The sequence below is a fragment of the Lissotriton helveticus genome, chromosome 11, assembly GCF_964261635.1.
Source record: "Lissotriton helveticus chromosome 11, aLisHel1.1, whole genome shotgun sequence".
Taxonomy (NCBI): domain Eukaryota; kingdom Metazoa; phylum Chordata; class Amphibia; order Caudata; family Salamandridae; genus Lissotriton; species Lissotriton helveticus.
Genome location: NC_136072.1, coordinates 1,010,142,542 through 1,010,164,994, shown reverse-complemented (window position 1 = coordinate 1,010,164,994; position 22,453 = coordinate 1,010,142,542). Strand labels below are relative to the sequence as shown.

Sequence of the window (22,453 nt, the reverse complement as noted above, 5' to 3'; positions counted from 1 at the left end):
GGACAGGGAGGGCTGAATAGACTGAGACACTGCCTGGAGCACCCTAGGTGCTCCATGCATACCCCGGTTCAAACCGGTTGCTGGGGCACTCCAGCATCAGCTCTGGCGCGAAACTGGACAAAGGAAAGGGGGTGTAACCACCCCCTTCCTGGTCCCACCCATAGGAGGGACCTAGAAAGTAATCCAGCCCCTTTTAGTTGTATAAAGGTAGGAGCAGAGTGCTGAGACTTTAGATTAATCCTGAATTGAAACTTGAAACGAAACTCTGGACCTTCGACATTCTGCTGAAGCTGAAGACTGAAGAATCTCCCTTGTGGCCAAGGAATGGCCACCCTGGGCAACCAGGCACCATCCAGCAAATCAACGGCTTGCTTTGTCGATGTTCCTGCCGGAACCCGAGCACAGAGCATGACAAGACCCAGGCTTCCAGACCTCTCTGACCCTCTCTTCACGACTGCAGCATAGCTGGGATCCGTGAGGCGACGAGACACGTGGGACCGGACATCTTGGAAAGCCTGCAACTTGCTACCTGTGCAGCTCCTGAGGTACCCTCGAAGCTGTGCACTGGGGATTGAGAAACCCCGATCCCGAGCTCCATCTGCGACGAAGATCAGCCCCCCACACTCCACGGGTTCTGCGTGGGGCCCTTCTGCTTTTTTCCTGCTTGACGCGTTGTCCGGTTGCTGGCCCGTTGGCTAGTAGCCTCTGTGACGACAAACCTTCTGAACCACATCGCTGGTCTGGTTGCTCCAGACTGGCCCTTGCTTCCCTGCAAATGTGAAGCACCTCGGACCTTGCTGGTCTGCACCAGAAGCCTTTGTTGTATCCTGCTTGGGCTGCCTTTGCCAAGGCTTGTCGACCCCTCCATCTGCGGGATCCTTCGTGGGACAGTCCGTCTCCAGCACCTGGTCGTCGTCTACGCCAACTGGTCCACGTGGCTGCCAAGACAAGCTTCAAGACAGCACCTGATCGCTCCTCGACATCGTCTGGTTCGTTCCTGGTTCCACCCGGTCACTGGCTAGTGGCCAAGACTCTGTCCCCTCTGCTTTCAGGTCCCCTTCATCCTCGATCCACCCTTGGATCCACCCGGAAATCTTCCTCCTGGTCGCCTGCAGCCTCTTTTCTTCAGGTCTCCATAGGATCCAACGCCGAAACCCTACACATCTTCACACCTATGCACCCGCCGTCCGTGGGTGAGGTAACGCGAGTACTTCGGTGCTCCCAAGGGTATTGACTATCCAAGTGTCTTAAGTCTCTAGTTGTTTCGTCCTAGCTAAACCGGAAGTGTCCTAAATCCTTCTAAATCTAACTTCTAAATTCCTATTGACTTTGCATTGAATCTCGCGTGTGTGTAGAGACACTGCAAGCGCCGCCTGTGGGCCTCCTACCAATAAACTATTGTTAAGACAGTGTAGCCCCAGCGATTCCCTAGGCCCTAGGCCTTTCCTTTTCTCGTGACGTGGTACTTATACCACTTTCTTAATATATGGTTTGCTTCGCCCCTAGGCCTAACCGTAAATTGTGCAACTTAACGTATAATAACTATGTGTCTTTTTATGTGCTTTGGCCTCTGACCTCATAAAGAGTTCAGAGGAGTGTGTTAGAAATAAATACATATATATTTTATATATATCCTGTGTGGTGTCCTTTCATTTGATATTCAATGGGTTACATATGGTAAAACAGCTGGCTTTACATGCCCTCTAGAGTCTTTTAGCCTAAGACTGTTCTGTCCACGCTACCACTAGGATAGCTGGTCTATAAGGTTGACTTACAACCATCACCATAAGGGTTGCTTGGACTGGTGCAAGGTGATCACTAGAGTAGTGAACATCATGTACCAGGACAACTTCTCACATTGGTGTGCAGCGGTTGGGATTAGAGCTTGCTGTTGTTTTACCACTTGTAATCTTGAGATATCATTTGAAAGATCACATAGGTACCTATAGGTACATATAAAACAAGTCTTAGTATACTTAAGTTCTACTGAACTTAGCTGTTGTAGAGCAAAGGGCCTAGCAAACCCCGACTACAACTCCTAGAAAGGTTCTGTAGGAAAACAAATAGTGTAGGCAGGTGCAACACCACACCTCACTAGAAACCATGTCTCAGACAGTGAACCCCAGTGGTTCCCTGCCTGCAGAGGCAGATCCCTTGAGGACTGCTTCGAGATATGAAGCCTTAGCTTTCCAAGAATTGAGACAACTGTGTACTTCTAGAAGGCTAAAACAGGGTTTAAACCCTACCCTCAGATTCCTGGTTGAGCTCTTAGAAGAGTACCTAACTCAGGTGCTTCATGTAGTGCAGATGAAGTCCTTCCCTCCACAGATGATACTATTGAACCAGAGGAGGAAGAGGAGGTAATGGAGGAAGATTCTGAGGTAAACAGCCAGGTCCCAGTCAGAAGACTTAGCCAGGCTAACCTAAGCATACATGGGAGTCAGTATGGGCAGCCCCTATACAGACCCCTAAGTGGGCTTAACCAGAGGCAGAGAAGACGAAGATCCCACTCAAGGGAATCTCTTCAATCTCAAGCTTCAAATGGCTCTCATGGCCCTGCTCAGAGAGAGATGACCTCTCCTCAGAGAAGAGAACATGAGGCCAGAATGAGAGAGGCTGCTCTGAGGATTGAGAGGCACGAACTTGAAGTTGCCTTGGCCAAAGAGAAGCTTGCTTGTGCTAGAGAGCACAGAGAGAGTGGGTTAGAACCCACTGGTGGCAGCAACATCATATGATAATAGAAACCTAAGCAAGATTGTGCCCCCCTACAAAGAAGGGGATGACATCCACAAATGGATAACTGCTTTGAAGAGGGCCTGCAAAGTACAGCAGGTACCCCAAAGTCAGTGGGCAGCAATCTTATGGCTCTCCTTTTCAGAAAAAGGTAGAGATAAGCTCCTCACAGTTAGTGATGGGGATGCTAACAACTACTCTGTCCTGGAGAGTGCTCTGATTGATGGGTTTGGCCTAACCACTGAACAATATAGGTTGTTGTTCAGGGATACCCAGAAGACACAGACTCAGGACTGGACTGATTTTGTTGATTGTGCCACTAAGGCTCTGGAAGGCTGGTTATTGGGAAGTCAAGTTAAGGACTATACAGGATTGTATAATTTGATCATGAGAGAGCAAATCCTTAACAACTGTCAAAACCAGTTATTGCATCTATACCTGATTGACTCTGATCTGACCTCTCCCCAAGAATTGGGAAAGAAGGCAGACAAATGGGTCAGAACGAGGATTAAGCAGAAAAACCAGGGCAGTGATCAGAAAAAAGCTGACCCAGTGATCAGAAAAAAGCAGACCAGAAGGGTAATGAGCAGAAGCCAAAAGACCAGAAGTCTTCACCAGGCCCCCAAAAGGCACAGGGGGAGGGTGGCTCCAAAAAGAACAAACAGAAAGAAGAAGGGCCAAAGAAGCCCTGGTGTGGATACTGTAACTCAGTCTCTCACTGGTTTAGTGAGTGCACCAAGAAGGGCACAGCACCAACCGCCATTGCCCCTAAGGCAACTGGTCCCCCTAGTCCAGCTGTTAGTAGTAGTTCCCAGCAAAAGGGTGTAGTAGGGTTGACCCTGGGAACTGAGGTGGACTCTGGCCTAGTCAGAGTACCAACTCAGGCTGTCCTTGTCTGTGATGGGGACATAGTAATGTCCTCTACTGTAAGTCCCAGTAATCTGAGCAAGTACAGGCAGACGCCTTTGATTAATGATAAGATGGCTCAGGCCTACAGGGACACATGTGCCAGTATCACCATGGTGACACCTAACTTTGTGGACCCTGAACAGATCATACTAGGTGAGAATTACCTAGTGACCAACGCTAGCAATGCCACTACCTCCCATAGTGTGGCAGTTGTTAACTTCTCCTGGGGAGGGGTAACTGGCCTCAAAAGAGTTGTTGTGAGTTCAGACCTTCCTGTAGACTGTCTGTTAGGTAATGATCTTGAAACCTCAGTTTGGTCTGAGGTGGAGTATAGGACTCATGCAGAAATGCTGGGAATATCGGCACATGTCCTTGCTGTGACCAGGTCACAGGCCAAAAAGTGCTTACCTGAACAGGTGCTGGATCCTGGAACAATGGACTAGACACCGCCCAAGAGAAAGAGCAGTAGGGTTAAGGCAGTGCCTTCCCCCCTGCCTCAGGTTGAGGATCAGCCCTCCCAGGAGGATGATTCTGAGATCCAAGAAGGAACTGTCCTAGTAGAGCTTGAGCCTGACCAGGTTGAGTTTCTTGGGACAGGGGGACCTTCAAGGGCAGATCTGAGGCAGGCACAATTAGACTGTTCCTCTCTTGAACCCCTCAGACAGCAGGCTGCTGCTGAGGCTGCTAGGAATGCTCAAGGTACCCATAACGTGTATTGGGATGATGGGCTCCTTTATTCAGAGGCTAGAGAACCCAAACCTGGTGCTTCCAGGAGGTTGGTTATACCTCTGCAATTTAGGGGCTTCCTTCTTACCTTGGTCCATGATATTCCCTTAGCAGGACACCTGGGCCAGAACAAGACTTGGGACAGGCTTGTCCCTCACTTTCACTGGCCCCACTTGTCAGAAGATACCAAGGAGTTGTGTCACTCCTGTGTTACCTGCCAAGCCAGTGGCAAATCAGGTGGCACAACAAAGACCCCCCTCATACCACTACCTGTGGTGGGAGTACCCTTTGAGAGAGTGGGGATAGACATTGTTGGACCAATGGACCCCCAAACAGCATCTGGGCACATATTTATACTGGTGGTAGTGGATCATGCCACCAGGTATCCAGAAGCTATTCCCCTGAGGACCACAACAGCTCCTGTTGTGGCAAGAGCCCTACTTGGAGTTTTCTCCAGAGTGGGCTCTCCAAAGGAGGTTGTCTCTGATAGAGGTGCAAACTTCATGTCAGGATATCTAACTGCAATGTGGAAGGAATGTGGTGTCAACTATAAGTTCACCACCCCCTATCACCCACAGTGCAATGGACTTGTGGAGAGATTCAACAAGACCCTCAAAGGGAGGATAAAAGGTTTACCAGAAAAGCTGAGGCGAAGATGGGACATCCTTTTACCCTGCCTTCGGTTTGCTTACAGAGAGGTCCCACAAAAGGGGGTTGGCTACAGCCCTTTTGAGCTTTTGTTTGGGCATACTGTAAGGGGACCCCTATGTCGTGTGAAGGAAGGATGGGAGTTACCTCTCAAAAAGCCTAAGCATGGCCCCAGCAGCACTCCAGGACAAATGGTCTGGACCCCATACTATAGTTGAACAGAAGGGAGAAGTCACCTACTTGGTAGACCTTGGGGCTCCCAAGAGCCCCCACAGGGTGCTTCATGTCAACAGACTCAAAGCATTTGTTGACGGGGCAGACATGGGCTTGCTCATGGCTACAGATGAGGGGCAGGAGGAAGAGAGTGACCCTCTCCCAGACCTGCTGACTCAGAACCCTGATGGTGGTTCAGTAGATGGTGTAGTCTTTGCTGACAGCCTCTCTGAACATCAGCAACAGGACTGCTGACAAGTTCTTCAGTCCTTCAGGCATCTGTTTTCCCTGACCCCAAGTCAGACAAGCTGGTGCACCCATGAGGTGGACACTGGTGACAGTCTGCCTGTCAAGAGTAAAATCTACAGGAAACCTGACCATGTCAGGGACTGTATTAGGACAGAGGTCCAAAAGATGTTGGAGCTGGGAGTTATTGAGCCCTCAGAGAGCCCTTGGGCCAGTCCAGTAGTCCTGGTGCCAAAACCTAACACACATGATTGTAAGAGAGAGATTAGGTTTTGTGTGGACTACAGAGGTCTCAATGCTGTCACTAGGACAGATGCCCACCCCATCCCCAGGGCAGATGAGCTCATTGAAAGATTGGCTTCTGCCAAGTTCTTGAGGAAATTTGACCTGACAGCAGGCTACTGGCAAATCAGACGAGCTGAGGATGCAAAAGCCAAGACAGCATTTTCGACCCCAGGAGGACATTATCAATTTGTGGTAATGCCCTTTAGTTTGAAGAATGCACCTGCCACTTTCCAAAGGTTGGTGAATCAAGTTCTCACAGGACTGGATGACTATTGTGCAGCTTATCTAGATGATATTGCTGTCTTTAGCTCCACCTGGGAGGATCACCTGGTCCACCTGAGGAATGTTTTAGAGGCCCTGCAAAAGGCAGGCCTCACTATCAAGGCCACAAAGTGCCAGATAGGGCAGAGCAAGGTTGTGTACCTGGGCCACCTGGTAGGTGGGGGTCAGGTTCAACCACTGGAGAGCAAGATCCAGATCATCAAAGAATGGACTCCTCCAATCACCCAGACACAGGTCAGAGCTTTCTTGGGCCTGTCTGGGTACTACAGGAAGTTTGTTAAAAACGATGGGTCCATTGTGACACCACTGAAAGACCTCACTTCGAAAAAGATGCCAAAGAAAGTTCAGTGGACAGTTAGCTGTCAAAAGGCATTTGATGACCTGAAGCAGGCCATGTGTACTGCACCTATTCTGAAAAGTCCAGATTACTCCAAAGAGTTCATAGTCCAAACAGATGCTTCTGAGTTGGGTGTGGGAGCTGTACTTTCACAACTGAATATAGATGGTCAAGACCAGCCCATTGATTTCATAAGCAAAAGGCTGACCCCTAGAGAGAAACGTTGGTCAGCTATAGCGAGGGAGGCCTTTGCTGTGGTTTGGGCCCCCTTTTGTACCGTTTGCTGTGGTTTGGGCCCTGAAGAAGCTGAGGCCATACTTTTTTGGCACTCACTATGGCTAAATCAGATGAAGGGTGAAAACCCCAAACTTCTTAGGTGGTTCATTTCCCTACAGGGGATGGACTTTACAGTGGAACATAGACCTGGGACTGACCATGCCAATGCAGATGGACTCTCCAGTTATTTCCACTTAGAACATGAAGACTCAACTGGTCAAGGTTAGTTTAATGTCCCTAAGTTTGGGGGGGGGGTTGTGTAGGAGAGTAGGGTCTGCTTCCTATGGTCACCCCAACTTTTTGCTTTGCTTTACTGGTTTTCGACTTAGATGTGGCTGTGGGCCTGCTAATCAGATGCACAGCCCAGATGCAGTCTCTCTAAATTTACACCATGTACTCTAGGTGCATACACGATTGGGAATTGGTTCACCTTGTCAGCCCCTGTAGAAGTGTACCCTAGGTACTCAGGGCATAGGTGTAACCAAGGCCTACCAGGGGCTGCAGCATGTATTATGCCACCCCTGACTGGCCACTCAAATAGACACAACTGGCTGATCACTCAGCTGGGGCAAGGTCGTGTAATCACCCCTTGCTTAGGTATGGTATTCTTATACCTACTTATACTTATATATAGACACATAGTAACCTATAAGTCACTCCTATGGCAGGCCTCAACAATCCTGGAGGCAGAGTGCTTGGTTATGTGTGAGATGGTGCTCTAGCATGAGCTGAGCCTGTCTGCAGCTTTCGGATACCATATACTCTTAAGTGCATTATGAACCTCGCGGTTAAATGCTAACTCTGGTTTGGCTTTATCAAAACATGTCGTGTAAGGTGTCATACGCTTTGGAATACTACCCCCTCGCCAAAATTGGCGACGGGGGTAGCATTCCATCCTTCTAGAGGGAGAAGACATGTTGTTGCTGACTATTCCGGTTAAAAGAACCCAGAGCCCCAGCGTCACAAAATGGACGCTGCTGCCACCGACACATGTCTGACCTCCTGCTGCTGGGAGTCCTTCCAGTCCCGGAGGTTTGGACAATAGGTTTCCTGCGTGGGGAGGTGCGAGCACCACCCCAGACAGGACTTTGTGTATTGGGACAGGGAGGGCTGAATAGACAGACACTGCCTGGAGCACCCTAGGTGCTCCATGCATACCCCGGTTAAAACCGGTTGCTGGGGCAATCCAGCCCCAGCTCTGGTGCGAAACTGGACAAAGGAGAGGGGGTTTAACCACCCCCTTCCTGGTCCCACCCATAGGAGGGACCTAGAAAGTAATCCAGCCCCTTTTAGTTGTATAAAGGTAGGAGCCGAGTACTGAGACTTTAGATTAATCCTGAATTGAAACTTATACGAAACTCTGGACCTTCGACATCCTGGAAAGCCTGCAACTTGCTACCTGTGCAGCTCCTGAGGTACCCTCGAAGCTGTGCACTGGGGATTGAAAAACCCCGATCCCGAGCTCCATCTGCAACGAAGATCAGCTCCCCACACTCCACGGGTTCTGCGTGGGGCCCCTTCTGCTTTTGTTCTGCTCGACGCGTCGTCCCTTTGAACCACATCGCTGGTCTGGTTGCTCCAGACTGGCCCTTGCTTCCCTGCAAAGGTAAGGCACCTCAGACCTTGCTGGTCTGCACCAGAAGCCTTTGTTGTATCCTGCGTGGGCTGCCTTTGCCAAGGCTTGTTGACTCCAAGCCTCTTTTCTTCAGGTCTCCATAGGATCCAACGCCGAAACCCGACACATCTTCACACCTATGCACCCGTCGTCCGTGGGTGAGGTAACGCGAGTACTTCGGTGCTCCCAAGGGTATTGACTATCCAAGTGTCTAAGTCTCTAGTTGTTTCCTCCTAGCTAAACCGGAAGTGTCCTAAATCCTTCTAAATCTAACTTCTAAATTCCCATTGACTTTGCATTAAATCCCGCATGTGTGTAGAGACACTGCACGCGCCGCCTGTGGGCCTCCTACCTCTAAACTATTGTTAAGACAGTGCAGCCCCACCGATTCCCTAGGCCCTAGGCCTTTCCTTTTCTCGTGACGTGGTACTTATACCACTTTCTTAATATAGGGTTTGCTTCGCCCCTAGGGCCTAACCGTAAATTGTGCAACTTAACGTATAATAATTAAGTGTCTTGTTATGTGCTTTGGCCTCTGACCTCTTAAAGAGTTCAGAGGGGTGTGTTAGAAATAAATACATATATATTTTATATATATCCTGTGTGGTGTCCTTTCATTTGATATTCAAGGGGTTACATATGGTAAAACAGCTGGCTTCACATGCCCTCTAGAGTCTTTTAGCCTAAGACTGTTCTGTCCACGCTACCACTAGGATAGCTGGTCTATAAGGTTGACTTACAACCATCACCATAAGGGTTGTTTGGACTGGTGCAAGGTGATCACTAGAGTAGTGAACATCATATACCAGGCCAACTTCTCACAAGGAGTGCCAGGGGTTTTTCCTATTTTTATGGGTAGTCCCCCACATACCCCTGTTCTTTGCCTCCAGACCTATCCCTTCCTCAAGACGTTACTCCACCTACAACTTCCTGTTTTGTGTTACAATGGTGCAGTACAGATAACAAAACTTCCAGTGCAACAGTTTATTCAGTAGGAAGGGTGAATACAACAGAAATCAGCATTTTAACAAAAAGAATCTGCAAACATATTCCTGCAAACAATACCTTGCTCACAGACTATAATATCATCAGTATTTTCATTAAAATTAACCACAACGTGGCCCCATCTAGGGCTGTATTTTCATTCTCAACATGCATTATAATCAGCAGAATAACAGCGTTTATTACGTTGAACACATACAGCTGAAATCTGTATACAAAGTGCATCCCAAAGATTTGAAAGCAGCCCATCTAACATGTCTGTCGTACTTCGAGGTTGATAAATGTGTATGAGTGATACTGAGTAGAGGTAGCTATGTCTGTGCAGTGTTTCAATGGATTAAGTCTGTGGCAGTATGAGCTATCTATAACAGGTGTCTCCAACCAAGGGATCATGAGCTACTAGTAGCTCACAGAAACCTTCAGAGTAGCTCGCAGAAACCTTCAGGGTAGGTCGCAGAAACCTTCAGAGTAGCTCACAGCCTTCAGTTCACTATTAACTAAGAACTGCAAAAAATAAGTGTTGCATTTTATTTTTAAAGTTAATGAAAGGCTATGTTTACTTTACCATATAAACAGGCTGCAGACAACAGAGCCTGATAATGAGCAGTGCTCCACTCAGATGTATAACATGTCGCTCACAGAGGTTCAAAACTGAAGCACTGAGGTATTTAACTCTTAAATAAAAGTAATTCTCAACTCTATATTGGAGCATAAGAACAACATTATTTTTTGGGATGCTTTTAAATGAGTAAACTAAAATGAATTGTTAACTTATTCATTAAGTTTACTCTTCATTTTAATTTTCTCCTGTTTCAAAGTGTTGCATTTATAAACAGTAGGTATCTTGCTCCCAGTGGCTATTAGAAACAGTGCCATATTTATAAGCGAAAAATACAGTAATTTTCTTTTACAAGCAAGAAATTGAAACTGAAGAAAAATTTCTCTATGAAACATTATTGTCTTCTTGTTTTTCCCCACTTTAAATTAAGCCAATTAAGTCCTAAGGCTTATAAAGTATGTTTCTTCACTTTAAATTCCTCCTATTTAAATAAATGAATATTTTCCTGTTATAAATATGGCACCGCGCCTACAGGTCACTGGAAGTAATATACCTGCTGGTTGTAAAGATACTTTGACATGGGAGAGAATTATGAGTTTTATGTAATGCATATAAACATAAAGTTAACTCTTCAGGTGAATGTTCTCCCATTTTAAAGTGTCACATATACACATAGCAGGCGTCCTGCTCCCAGTGGCTGGTACACACGCTGCCATACTTATAACTGAAAATACAGCATTTTTATTTAAACGAGATAATTTTGAAGTGCAGATAAATGTTCCATCAAGTGCAGAAATGATAAAAAATAAAGATCACAAAACTGAAACAATGGACTGAAATGTGCAGTACCAAAAACCAGCGACAAAAAATATGTTAGTATTATACCAGGCCATGTGGTAGACACTTGATAGGAAAACGTGAGAGTTTTCACAATGGAATTAACAGTCAGATGTAGCTTTTGCGATTTCTCAATAAAGTACAAAAATATAATCTTGGAATGTACAATGGACTAGAAACAAATGATTTGCAAAAAAAGGATATGCACAGTTTGCACAGCACAGAAAAGGTGAAGTATTCACTATGCAAACAGCAGATGAAGGCATCTGGGGTACAACAATGCCACCAACTCAGGCCAGGTGGTTACCAGGCGCAATACCAATATGGCTAGCTTAATGGCTTTGAAAATAAAGATTGCGCTATCTAGTCAAATTAAAATGTTAGCATGCTCCATATGTTTTCAAATTGACTGTGTTTGTGCAAAATAAGTCCATAATGACAAAATAATCAGGCGCGCCCAAAGGACAATACTGCATTTATGTCACAGTGAAATATATAGTGACAGCAACAACTCTGTATAGACAGGTATAGATTGATGGTAAAAGATAACATATCTAGTAGCAATCGGTTTCCCTGTGCGTTTGGAATGGGTGCTGCAGTATTTCGCTTCAGTTATAGTTGGAAGTATTTTTTCATTTTAAACTATTTATAGAAGGCATAAGAAATACAAATGCCATAGTCTGTTGTATTGCTACACAACTGCTCACCTATGCTAGATTGTGCTTATACATTAACGCATTTTGTTTATTATTTTTGCAATAGTGATTTATAGATTTGCTCTGTAACTTGTGTGAATAAGCAAATGCTGACCTAAGGCCTGTTGGTGACTAGCAGGAATGGTCGGGCAGCTCATCAGAAAGAATGACAGTTCATTACAAATCACAGTAATTTGCTAAAAGGGGTCCCTAATCTCTACAATGAGTGTTGCTGCATTTAGGAATACTTTTGCACGTCAATTTGCAATTCTTTGCAATTCGCAAAAAAATTCAGGTTTTAGGAATGGCTATTTGAATTTTACTCATCTGACTCAAAGTATTTAAAGTTGGGAGTACAAGCATAACTCAAAACATATGAATCAAATTCATACATTTCTTTTGTGGATTTACCTAAACTGCAACTTAAGAGGAGTTTAAAGAGGTATCCCAGTAAGTCATCGTGGATCAGAACATTCAGGTAGGTTTTTCCAACAATACCACCTCCTACTGTACTGGTATTAAAAGAATCTACACAGATGTACTTCCAAACAACTAGCAAAAAATATTAAAGCTGCTAACGGGCATTTCTTACCACACACTCTCTGATGGTCCACACCATGCCTCTCCATCGCTAGAAGATACCGCTTCCACAGTCCAACCGTCCAAGGGCAGTTCCTGGCAGCCCGGTCATGAGCAGCCAGGACAAGATCTTTCACTTTTAGCTGCCTGTCCTGAGCAGATGAAAGAATGTGTTTCGTTATTATTCACAAAACACACTTAAAACATAGTAGGCGGCTAAAAAAATACTAAAAAAAATTTGTATCATTTCATTTTCTTCACATTCATCAACTATTTGTAAAAAGCAGCCATTTTTACAAATAATTATAAAAGGTTATTTTATGATTATATTTTAATTCAAATTCTCTTCCTTTCCTGATCAGACCAACACGTTCATTAAGTACCGGTCCTTCACAATCAATCTGGACCCAATAATGTGTACACAACTATATACATAGGTGAGTCCAAACAGAACTTAAAATTAGCATATTAAACAGAGTAACACTTTAAAACAAAGGCACATCTTTCTTACCAGATAGTGAGTGTACCGGGCCCAAAGGTCTGGTACAAGGCAGTTTTCAGCAAGAGCACGCTCAAATGTTAGCTGAATGCGATCTGGGTCGCCTTCCTTTAACACAAAGTCAATATATGCTTGGTATTCCGACATCTTTGGTGTTTCTGCGACCATCTAAAAAACAAAAATAATGCAGAAATGTAAAATACTTTTTGCAGTCTGTTAAAAACTAATAAAAGATATATCTTCTGACGTAACCATTAAATTCTAGCACAATTATATTAGTTCATATTTACATCTAGGTTTTGATAGTGCAGTTGTCAAACAGACCTACTGCTAACTGTATAGATAGAGTGGGCTTTGGATCGGTCTCAATCAACCATTGCCTTTCTTCAATGACCCTCTTCAGCCATTGGCTTTAGACACTCACTCATGTCAGCCTCTTCAGAATGTCACTCGTGTTAGCCTCTTCAGCCATTGGCTTCAGACTGTCACTCATGCCTAGAGCTCAGTCGCAATGGAGTACTTATCTGTAATCTAATGCTTTTGGCTGTTTGAGTGTATTTTTCTGCCTCTACTCTAGTGGTCGATTTGAACTGCACAAATCACTAATTGACAAGTGTAGTCCTCTCTGTCTGCTCCTGCTGGCCCTCTCCAGTGTGCCTTGGTCGAACATGCTACGATTGCATTTGTTAGCTTATTGAACTCAGACCCATTTGCTTTGCTGCTGCTTGTTCCATTTGCTCAATCCCTCGTTCCCCTCTATTTTTCCACTGTGCATGTTTATTAGAACACATGTTCTTCAACTGGACTTCAATGCACCAGACGTACAGCAATCCACGAACTGAAAAACAGTTTGAATGAAGTGACTTTGGTGGAGTCAGAGTACAATTCTCAGTATTAAGTATCCAGGTGAGCGGGAGGGATCAATCAAAATAATCGTACATATTCCATTTATTTGTTGGGACCATATCTTCTCCGAGCCATAGGAGGGGAGGTGAAAGATGCTTTAAACATTAAAAAGGAGAACCAGAACTCCCGCCCACTGGGGAAGAGACAAAAACTGGGCCATTAATATAGGATGACAAGTCCTGAGCCTAAGGTACTTAAGCTCCATGCTCTCAGTTATTCTACTGGCCATTATTAGGTCTCAGCTACAGATAACGTTAGCTGTCTGTGTCAAAGACTACTGTTTCCAACACAGATATTAATGATGGGGAGATCTCTGGGTCAGCCCCTTGCTCATGTTTTTGGTTGGGGCTGTGTCTATCCCAGGTGTCTGCTTTTGATGAGATTGCTTTCTTCATATTCTAGTGTTTGTCCCGCTCACATGCATTTTGGCCCTAGAGTGATCAGACTGGATAAGTTGTATCATTCCACTGAGTTCTTCATGAGGTTCTTAAGACTTCATGTCACCACAACATAAACAGAGAAGGAGACTTTGGGTCAGCACTTTTATTGATCTGGTTAAGGGATTTATCATTATCATCCCACTGCATACTTATTTGTTGGAGTTGCATCCTAAAGTACTGAAGGGATGATAGAGGTGCTTTTGTTGTTGTATGTTTTTGTGTGCTTCATGTTACTTTATATTTTGGGTAAAGCGTGTCAGTGGCTGGTGGTGTGGGCCTGCTCCACCGAGATCCCCTCTGGAGAGGCAATTTGTTTTGCACCCATTCCTTCAGCAGTGGCTGGTTTGTATTCCTCACTCTCACTGCCCGTAATGGTGACTGGTGCATGCTGGGATCTGCTTTCGCTCCGGCACGGGTCAATCATTGCTCAGCACATCCATGTTCCCTTCTGATGTCACGTTACTTGCCCTACACTTTGCTTTCCCTCGTGCAGCTCCTGCGCCTCCCCAATACTTCACTTGTTTTCATGTTCAGTGAGCGGCCACCACTCTAGTTTTCTCTTTTCTGAAACACACACAGAAGGCACATATGCCAGGAGCCATACAAACACACAAAACAGGCCCTATCCTTGTTATAGAACCACATAATCTGGGATGCTGCTTGCTGTGCTCCTTCTCATTAGCATACCCGTCCCACTGAGCAATGCTGGAGTTTGGTCAACAAGCATGAGGAATGAAATTAAAGGGCCCCCTTTTTCTATTCCTGCACAGAGAAGTTAATCCGAGCAACTGGAAGGTAACGAGATAAGTGGATATGAATTCCAAACCAGTAAGAAAAAGCGATTTTGAATTCATTTTGGCAGCTGTGCTCTGCACTTAAAATACTCTGGCAAAAGCAATTACAATTATCTTTATTCGCCGATTTGAAGACAAATACAGAAGACGGGGGGAAAAAAGGCAGCTGTAAAAAGTTTTGGATCTACTACCCATTAAATGTAGAAACTTACTGGTACATAGTCATTGTTAAAACGTGTGTTTAGGCTTGGACCTCACTAAAGCTTTGGTGCACTATGTAATGTAATGTAATGTGAGTAAGTTCTTACATAGCGCGGCTGTCACCCAACAGGTATCCTGGCACTGAGATTACCAAACAGCACTGTGTGTAACTGAGCAAGAGCACATAACTAGATTTAGTCTCTAGGAAAGAGTTTTGTTTTCAACTCCTTCCTAAAGCAGGACAGTGTATCAATTTGTCTAAGCTCTTTTGGCAGAGCGTTCCAAAGTCGGGAGGCTGCAAAACTAAATGATCTGCCCCCCCAATCGAACTTTCTTGACATGTGGAACACATAGCACCCTGGCTGTGGAGGAGCATGGGTTTCTTACAAGGGAATACTAAAGAAATTTCCTCTGTAGAGTCATAGGCCCCATTTTATGTGCTGCCCTATAGACGATACAGAGTGCCTTAAAATGGACACGCTGTGCTACAGGCAGCCAATGGAGATCTTTCAAGACAATCGAGGGCAATGCTCTACGTTGTCTATTCAGTGCAAGTTTGGCCGCAATAGTCTGTATCCTTTGCAGTTTTTTTTAACAAAGACGCTGGGGCTCATAGGAGAAGGGCATTGCAGTAATCTAATCTGCTCAGAATAATACTCCTTACCACATGTGGTCTGACTGAGACCGGTAGAAAAGGGAGTATCCTTCTAAGCGCTTGGAGCAGAGAAAAAAATGTACTGACAGTTTTATCTACTTGTGAGTCCAGTTGCAAATTACTGTCAAGCAGTACTCCTAAATTGCGAACTGTTTTAACAGGTAGTGGAGGGGTACTTTCGTATGATAAATGGCCTGAAGTCACAGAGGCGTTCAATCATGATTGAACATCTCATAGTGAAGAAGGTCAGCAGAATGCCATATTCACTCTCAAAGTATGGCATCATGCATTTTGTTTTTCCGTTATAAAAATGTCTTCTATGCTACATCAACACATGCGTAGAAGAGGGTCTGCACATGGAGTTGTACTACTGCATGTAAACGTGCAAGTGACTTCTATGATATATTCTACTTTTTTCATACGAGTGGAAAACTCTACTGGAGTTTTCCAGGTGGGACTAAGGGAGCAGTGTCTACCACTTTCTCTTGAAGATCAGTTACAAGTCACTGATGTGAGGAAGCGACCCCCGGGATGACCCCATACCTAGGACTACGGCTACCAGAATCCTGCCGAACTAGGAGGCGGAACCGTAAAGGGCAAAATGACCAAACCCCGACCCCGGAGAAAAATACACCTACCTTTACTGTTTCCCTGCAGTCGGGTCCGGAGACAAAGGAGGGGGAGCCGACCCCGGAAACACAACAACTGCTCCAGTAGAAAAGAGACCAATTGGGGAGGAAGGATTGTCGATGACCGGAAGGAGGAGGTTCCGAGAAGAGGCAAGTCCAGAAGTGCAGCAAGACGCGGAACGGGACGCCGAACAGGAGAACGCCAACCGGAACAACGAAGAAGAAGAGGAGACGGACTACCACTGGACGGACGAGTGGTGGTGTCCACCGGAGGAAGCTGAGGAGCGGCCGCAACTCAGTAGAGTTGCAGCGGAGCCGGTGAGTGATTCAGGGACAGGGGATACTGAAAAATTATTTCAGGAGGAGGGAGGAGGGTACTAAGGGTCTATGCCGGCACGACCATTGTAAAGGCAGTTTTCTTTGCACTGTGAAGGCACTCTTGGCATTTGGCTTCAAGCTTCAAGGCAGAGTTTTTTTTCTTTTCCTTTTCTGCACTATTATTGCACCTCAAGACAGAGTCCCCTTTGCACTATTGTTTTTCCCTCGAAGGCAGAACCTGCTATCGTCTTGCAGCTGCATAACACCGCCCTACTTTAAATCGCACTGGTTCCTACTGTTTCCCCTAGACACTACTGGGTGTAGGTGACAGGTCCTAACGATAAAACAGTAATACTGACAGCCTCCCCTTCTTTCATCTCGGCGAGCCTCCGGGTGAAGTCGTCACAATGGACAAGCCAACCAACCCCACACCACGTAGAGGTCCTGACCAGGAAGAAGCGGTTCAAGCCACGGAAACACCCCAGACTGGAAGCGAAAAGACCTATGCTAAAGAAGAACCTGTCGTAAAACCAAAAACCATTACTTCTGACAATAAAACACCTTCTTTCCGACAATACATCCAGCCTCCTCGTCTGTATATCCGCCCAGCACTCCCACAACCTCTCTATCGGAGGGGGCAGGCATCGCTGCATTTTGCATTACGCCACTTCAAGAAAGAGCTAGGACGGCGCCCAGGACACTGTTACACACAAACAGGAGTGAGAGGAAATGGTGAGCTCCCTGACACTTACTCCCTAAGATTATCACTCAAAAGGCACACATACATGCCAACAGACTCGATTTAGACAACAAGTCAACAGCAACCAGTTCTTTGGTTGTATAAGGTTGTATATCTAGATTCCTTTGGAAAGATAAACCTGTCCTCACCCACAGTTTGTGGCATGATTCATTCTGGTCCTGTCTTTATCCCAACAATTATGTTGGGATGGGCTAAACCACAATAATATGGAAGCTCTTGATATCATATGCAGGGATTGGAGTTAGATATATAAACAATTATAAAACTGCCTAAGATTAAAAATAAATGATTTATTTCCTATTGGTTCTAGGAGACTGTAAAAAAATTAAGCGTGAACGGTCTAGGGAAATTATTGTCCCGTCATCCTTAAAGTTTCAGTCGACATGTTTCAGCCTACTATAACAGCCACCATTGCACCAGCTGAACTGCTGATTCCTACTGCCCTGTGCATGCTGTGTTCTCATGAAACAAGTTGCTGCCTAAAGGTCAGTAAACCCATGGACTACAGATAGCAATGGTCTAATGGTACCAGTGAGCTGCAGACAATAATAGAATACAGTCCTGCCACCAGTGTGCTACAAACCCATTTAATATAGAAACATACTGGTGTAAGGTCAGTTAAAACATGTGTTTAGGCTAGGCCCTCACTAATGCTTTGTGGGTACTATCATGACATGCTAGTATTTGTGTCCTACAGACTGCAAAAGGAGAGTGGCACCAGTGGAACAGAGTGCCCTATGGGTAATAACGTATTACAAAACGAATAATAGAGACACCAGTAAAGTATAGAGACTAGGGGTTGCACGCAACTGTAGACCACAGGCAACACCAAGGTACAAATTCCACTTGAATACTTACATTAAAGTCTATAGACATTTTGGAATCATAACGCAGTGGCTACAGACACAGATGTATTGGGAAGCTCTGTACCTTGGAGTCCTAGAGATACAGAAGGATTTGTTTAGGAAGGACAAACTGTCATGGTGCCTCTTCCTTCCATAAAAACAACCACACTTTGTTTAACTTGATCATAGCCCTCTGTGGTAAGTGACATACTGTTTCTTTAATAGAATGTTTTACCTAGAATTCTCAAGTTGTTTCATCACGTTTCTTCATTTGATGGTGGAGCAACACGCAAACAGCGAGTTTGTAAGTTACCTGTGAAATTTCATGATTATATTTTGTATTTGTTTTTTGTGTTTATGGGGAGGGGATGTGTGGTAAGTGACATACTGTTTCTTTAATAGAATGTTTAACCTAGAATTCTCATTGTACAAATGCCATGTTCTATTCCAGCCCTGGCAGTTGCGGTTTGTTTCCCTATGGTGCAGCTGCTTCTGCTGTGGGCTCCCTATTTCCCTTGAACTTGTTCGAACCCCTGCAAATAAATACTTCTGGACTGGAACTAATATTGGCTCTGCTAGTTTCCTGGTTGTAACCACCCCACAACACCCTCATTCTAGCAAGGGTGCAAGCTGGACAAGAACGAGCAGCTCTTGAAGTCACATACCCCTGTTCGGGACTACTAATCTAGATTTCCGTCTTGCATTCACTAAATATGTCTTTTGGCGCAAGACAAGATTAATATGAGAAAGACTGCGAGTTGTGTTGACGTGCAATGGAGACCTTTTTTATTAGATAAAAGCTATGAGATAGTTAGCATGTTTACGTTTCTGATAATTTTTTAAGAATGTTGTGTTTGCATAAATAGTAGATGGGTACAAACCAGGCAATTCATAAGAAGAGCCAAAGCCAAGCCAGGAGTCTGTTTGGCTCCAAGAACCAAATAACCAACCATCAAAAGATTCAGGTGTAAATGATGCAGCAAACTTCATGGAGAAATATGATAGTCTGTCAGTTTAAAAATAGGTTCTTTCTTCAAGTCACATATTGTGCAGTAAAACCACTGGATACATATATCCTTCTCCCTCCCTTTAATCACAATATGACAATGTTTTGTGGTCAGTTATGTCATGACCTAACTTAGTACATTTGCATAACATTTCAAAGTATCTTTCGTGAAAGTTAAGTGTAAGGGAAGACGTGGGGCGTGGCCTGCTGTGCTGCGGAATGGCCGCTTTCTAAGCGTGCTCCGCCGGTCGGACTAAAATCCTGCAATTATCCTTAATTTCGGAGAGTCCTCGCACTGCCCAGGCCACATGAATTGATGGTGGCTTGCTAGAGGAATCGCTCAGAGAAAACCGGCGACCACTGCGCTCCGTAGGGCTGAAAGAGGAGGATCGGTAATTTGAACCGAGGAGTCGTGGGCGGATGTGGGAGCTGCAAGGCCTTTTATCTGCCGCAGGGCCCTGGATCATCTGTTCAAGAGCGGGGGAGGCGAGACCAATGCAGGGGGTGCTCGGTGAGGACCGAGCAAATTGAGAGAAGCCGAAGAAGACCCAAGAGGAACCCCGCAGAGGCGTCGGACCTGCCACCGTGCCGCCTAGATTGGAATAAAGGAACAAGTAGCTGCCGGTTGCACTTGCCGCTGGGGGCTCGGAGTGCTGCGCTGCGGGGTGGTGGGGGGGGTGGGGGGGCACGGATCATTCCCTCGCGCACCCGAGCTGAATGTGTAGGGCCGTGGCTGGGCCCAGCAGTTAACTATGCGGCGCGACGGACGCCATTTTGTAAGGCTGCACCTGTGGTCATCAAGGGGGTGCTGTGGTCGGCCTGGCACACCTGCTGGAGGCTGGATTGTGGATCGCGAGCAGCGGTGCCAGTAATCATTGACCCACGGACTGGCTGATCTTTGCTCCTGAAGCAGAGGTGAAAACTGAGAACTGAGCGTCTGTGGACCTCGTGAAGAGCTGTGGGTGGTGATTGTCATACGTTCAACAAGGCGCAGAGACATAGAAGCGCCGAAGGTGGCACCCGAAACTGGAATTACAGCGTGCTATTGCTTGAATTGTTTGCAGACTGAGCTGCCCTGCGCTGGTGAGGGGGGTGAGGAGGACGGGAGCAGGTCGCGAGTAGACGAAGGAGAGTATAGGGTGTGGAAACCCCTCTGGATCGCGTCACGATCATACCGGCTGAGAGTTCGTGGGTAATTCAAGCCTGCTAAGCTGTGGCGGATCACTTGAGGAGGCCGTGGTGCAGTATGTCATTTTCCCCTTGCTTCATGTGTGGTAGCGGGCACACTGGCCTGCGTTGTGTCACTTAGGGGGCTGGTGTGGTCCATCTTCATCCCAGGCTCCATTTGCAGACGGGCTACCTAATATCTAGCGTACCTTTCTGAGGCACCACCCTGAGCGAGGATCAATATGGGCCGGCAGGATGCTAAGCAGCCCAAACTTACCTTCGATAACAAACGCTCCAACAAGCAAGGGGAACCCGAGTCCGAAAATCAGGCGGAGTCTTCTCGGGACCAGGCTGCAGATGACCAGAGTCCGGACCTTAGAACCCTGATGTTGGACATGCGTTCTAGTCTCCGACGCCAAGCTGGACAACTTAACATCTCAACTAGACACAGTCAAATCGCAGGTAACGTCACATGAAACGCAATTGGATGTTCTCGAAAAACATCATACGGAATGCGACGAATTTCAAGTCGAGACCAAGGAGCAGCTACTCCAAATGGACAAGCTACTGGGGATAATAAGAGCTAAAAACGAGAATTTGGAGGTGCGATCGCGGCACAATAACCTACGCGTCACGGGCATTCCGGAGACAACCGCCATCACTAAGATGGAGACTTACATCACCGACCTGCTCCGTGAATTGTTTGACCCGCATCTCTCGGCGGTGTTTACAGTGGAACGGGCACACCGGTCGCTGGGGCGGAGACCTCCTGTGGGGACTGCACCTAGGCCAATTATTGCGAAATTATTGAACTACCAAGACCGGGATCTGGTCCTTCGTATGGCGAGGGAGAAGGGCAAAATCACGCATAAGGGCAATACTTTGGCATTTTACCCGGATTTCACACTCCGCTAAGCGTCTCCGGATACAAGCACAGATCCCGTACTCTCTCCTTTATCTGGCCAAGCTGAAGGTCTCAGTGGATGGAAGTCATCATTTCTTCACAGATGCCAAATCGGCACTTAAATTTGCAAAACATGTGGGAGGCAAGGCGTCCAAGAAGCTACAGAAAGAGGCGGAAGTGGCGGGAGGCCATCTGAGCGATAATGACTGACTTGGGTATTGTATGAACTATGTGTTCTCCCTGCTCTGACACTTGCTTGTGGGGCCATGTTTGGTTTGCAGTTCGGATTACAGTGAGGCCCTCTTGAACGTGCGAAAAAGTTCCTTCTATTTTTTTCTCCGCAGATCTTCCGACCACCTTGTATGATGCAAGGTAGTAAGCTGGCATCGCTGCACCTCCGAGGGAAGGTTCCCTATTTTTGATGTCTACTTATTTGTGGGTGGAATATGGGGAGGGTAATCTGCAACCTAATTGGGGGGTTGGAGTGGGTGGAGGGGGGGATGGTTGGGGAAGTTTGGTTTTTAAGTGCTGGTCAAACTACTTTTCGGTGCATAGCCGTTGTTTCCTTATGCAAACGTGACATGCCCTGGACTGCTGCTGACAGATGTTATGCTGTAGTTGTTTACACACCCTGATTTTATATTAAACTGCTTAACTTGAAATGTTCGAGGACTTAATGATGGCAGAAAAACTAGATTGGTACATGCATATTTAACTCGTCATAATATTGATATATGCCTATTACAAGAAACACACTTAAATAACGCACCATCCCCTAGACTCCGTCATAGCAGATGGGGACATGTTTACTCGGCCATATATTCTAACTATGCTCGGGGAGTTGCTGTATTGATAAGGAAAGGGTTGGATTGGAGAGAAGAGTTTGTACAAGGGGATCCAGAGGGGCGATGTGTTCTGGTACAGGGACTCTTATATGGCCGATCTATCCTCATTGTGGCAGTATATGGTCCGAACACCGATTCACCCGACTTCTTTCATACTGTATGGTCCAAAGTCAGGGCGCTCGGATGTGACAAGATTCTATGGAGGAGGCGACTTTAATGCGATCATTGAGGATGCGATTGACAGGCAGGGTACGGATAGGACTCCATCCGGCAGCAAGCGAGGCGCTGCGGGGGATAATATTTGAGGGCGACCTTGTCGACATTTGGAGGAGCAGAAACAAATTACTGAGGGAAGGAACTTGCATTTTCGACCACCATAATGCATGGTCCCGCTTAGACTTTTGGCTACTGTCCAGAGACATGGCTACTTATACAACTGAGGTCAGGCATCTGCCGCGCTCCTTGTTGGACCACGCCCCAAGCCTGCTGCAAATATCACTCCCAAACGTGCCTAGACGTGCATTCTCATGGCGTCTTCCTCC

At 46.1% G+C, this 22,453-nt stretch overlaps 1 protein-coding gene across 1 annotated transcript in view; it reads right to left on the bottom strand.

The window, feature by feature from the left end:
- The window catches only part of SART3 (spliceosome associated factor 3, U4/U6 recycling protein), a 542,493-nt gene that overhangs the window by 321,707 nt on the left and 198,333 nt on the right, over positions 1 to 22,453 (bottom strand). The window contains exons 7-8 of the mRNA XM_078667411.1: positions 12,454 to 12,609; positions 11,956 to 12,094 (exon numbers count right to left, since the gene is read on the bottom strand). Coding sequence (XP_078523537.1) covers positions 11,956 to 12,094; positions 12,454 to 12,609 — 295 coding nt within the window. The remainder of the gene's footprint in view (positions 1 to 11,955; positions 12,095 to 12,453; positions 12,610 to 22,453) is intronic.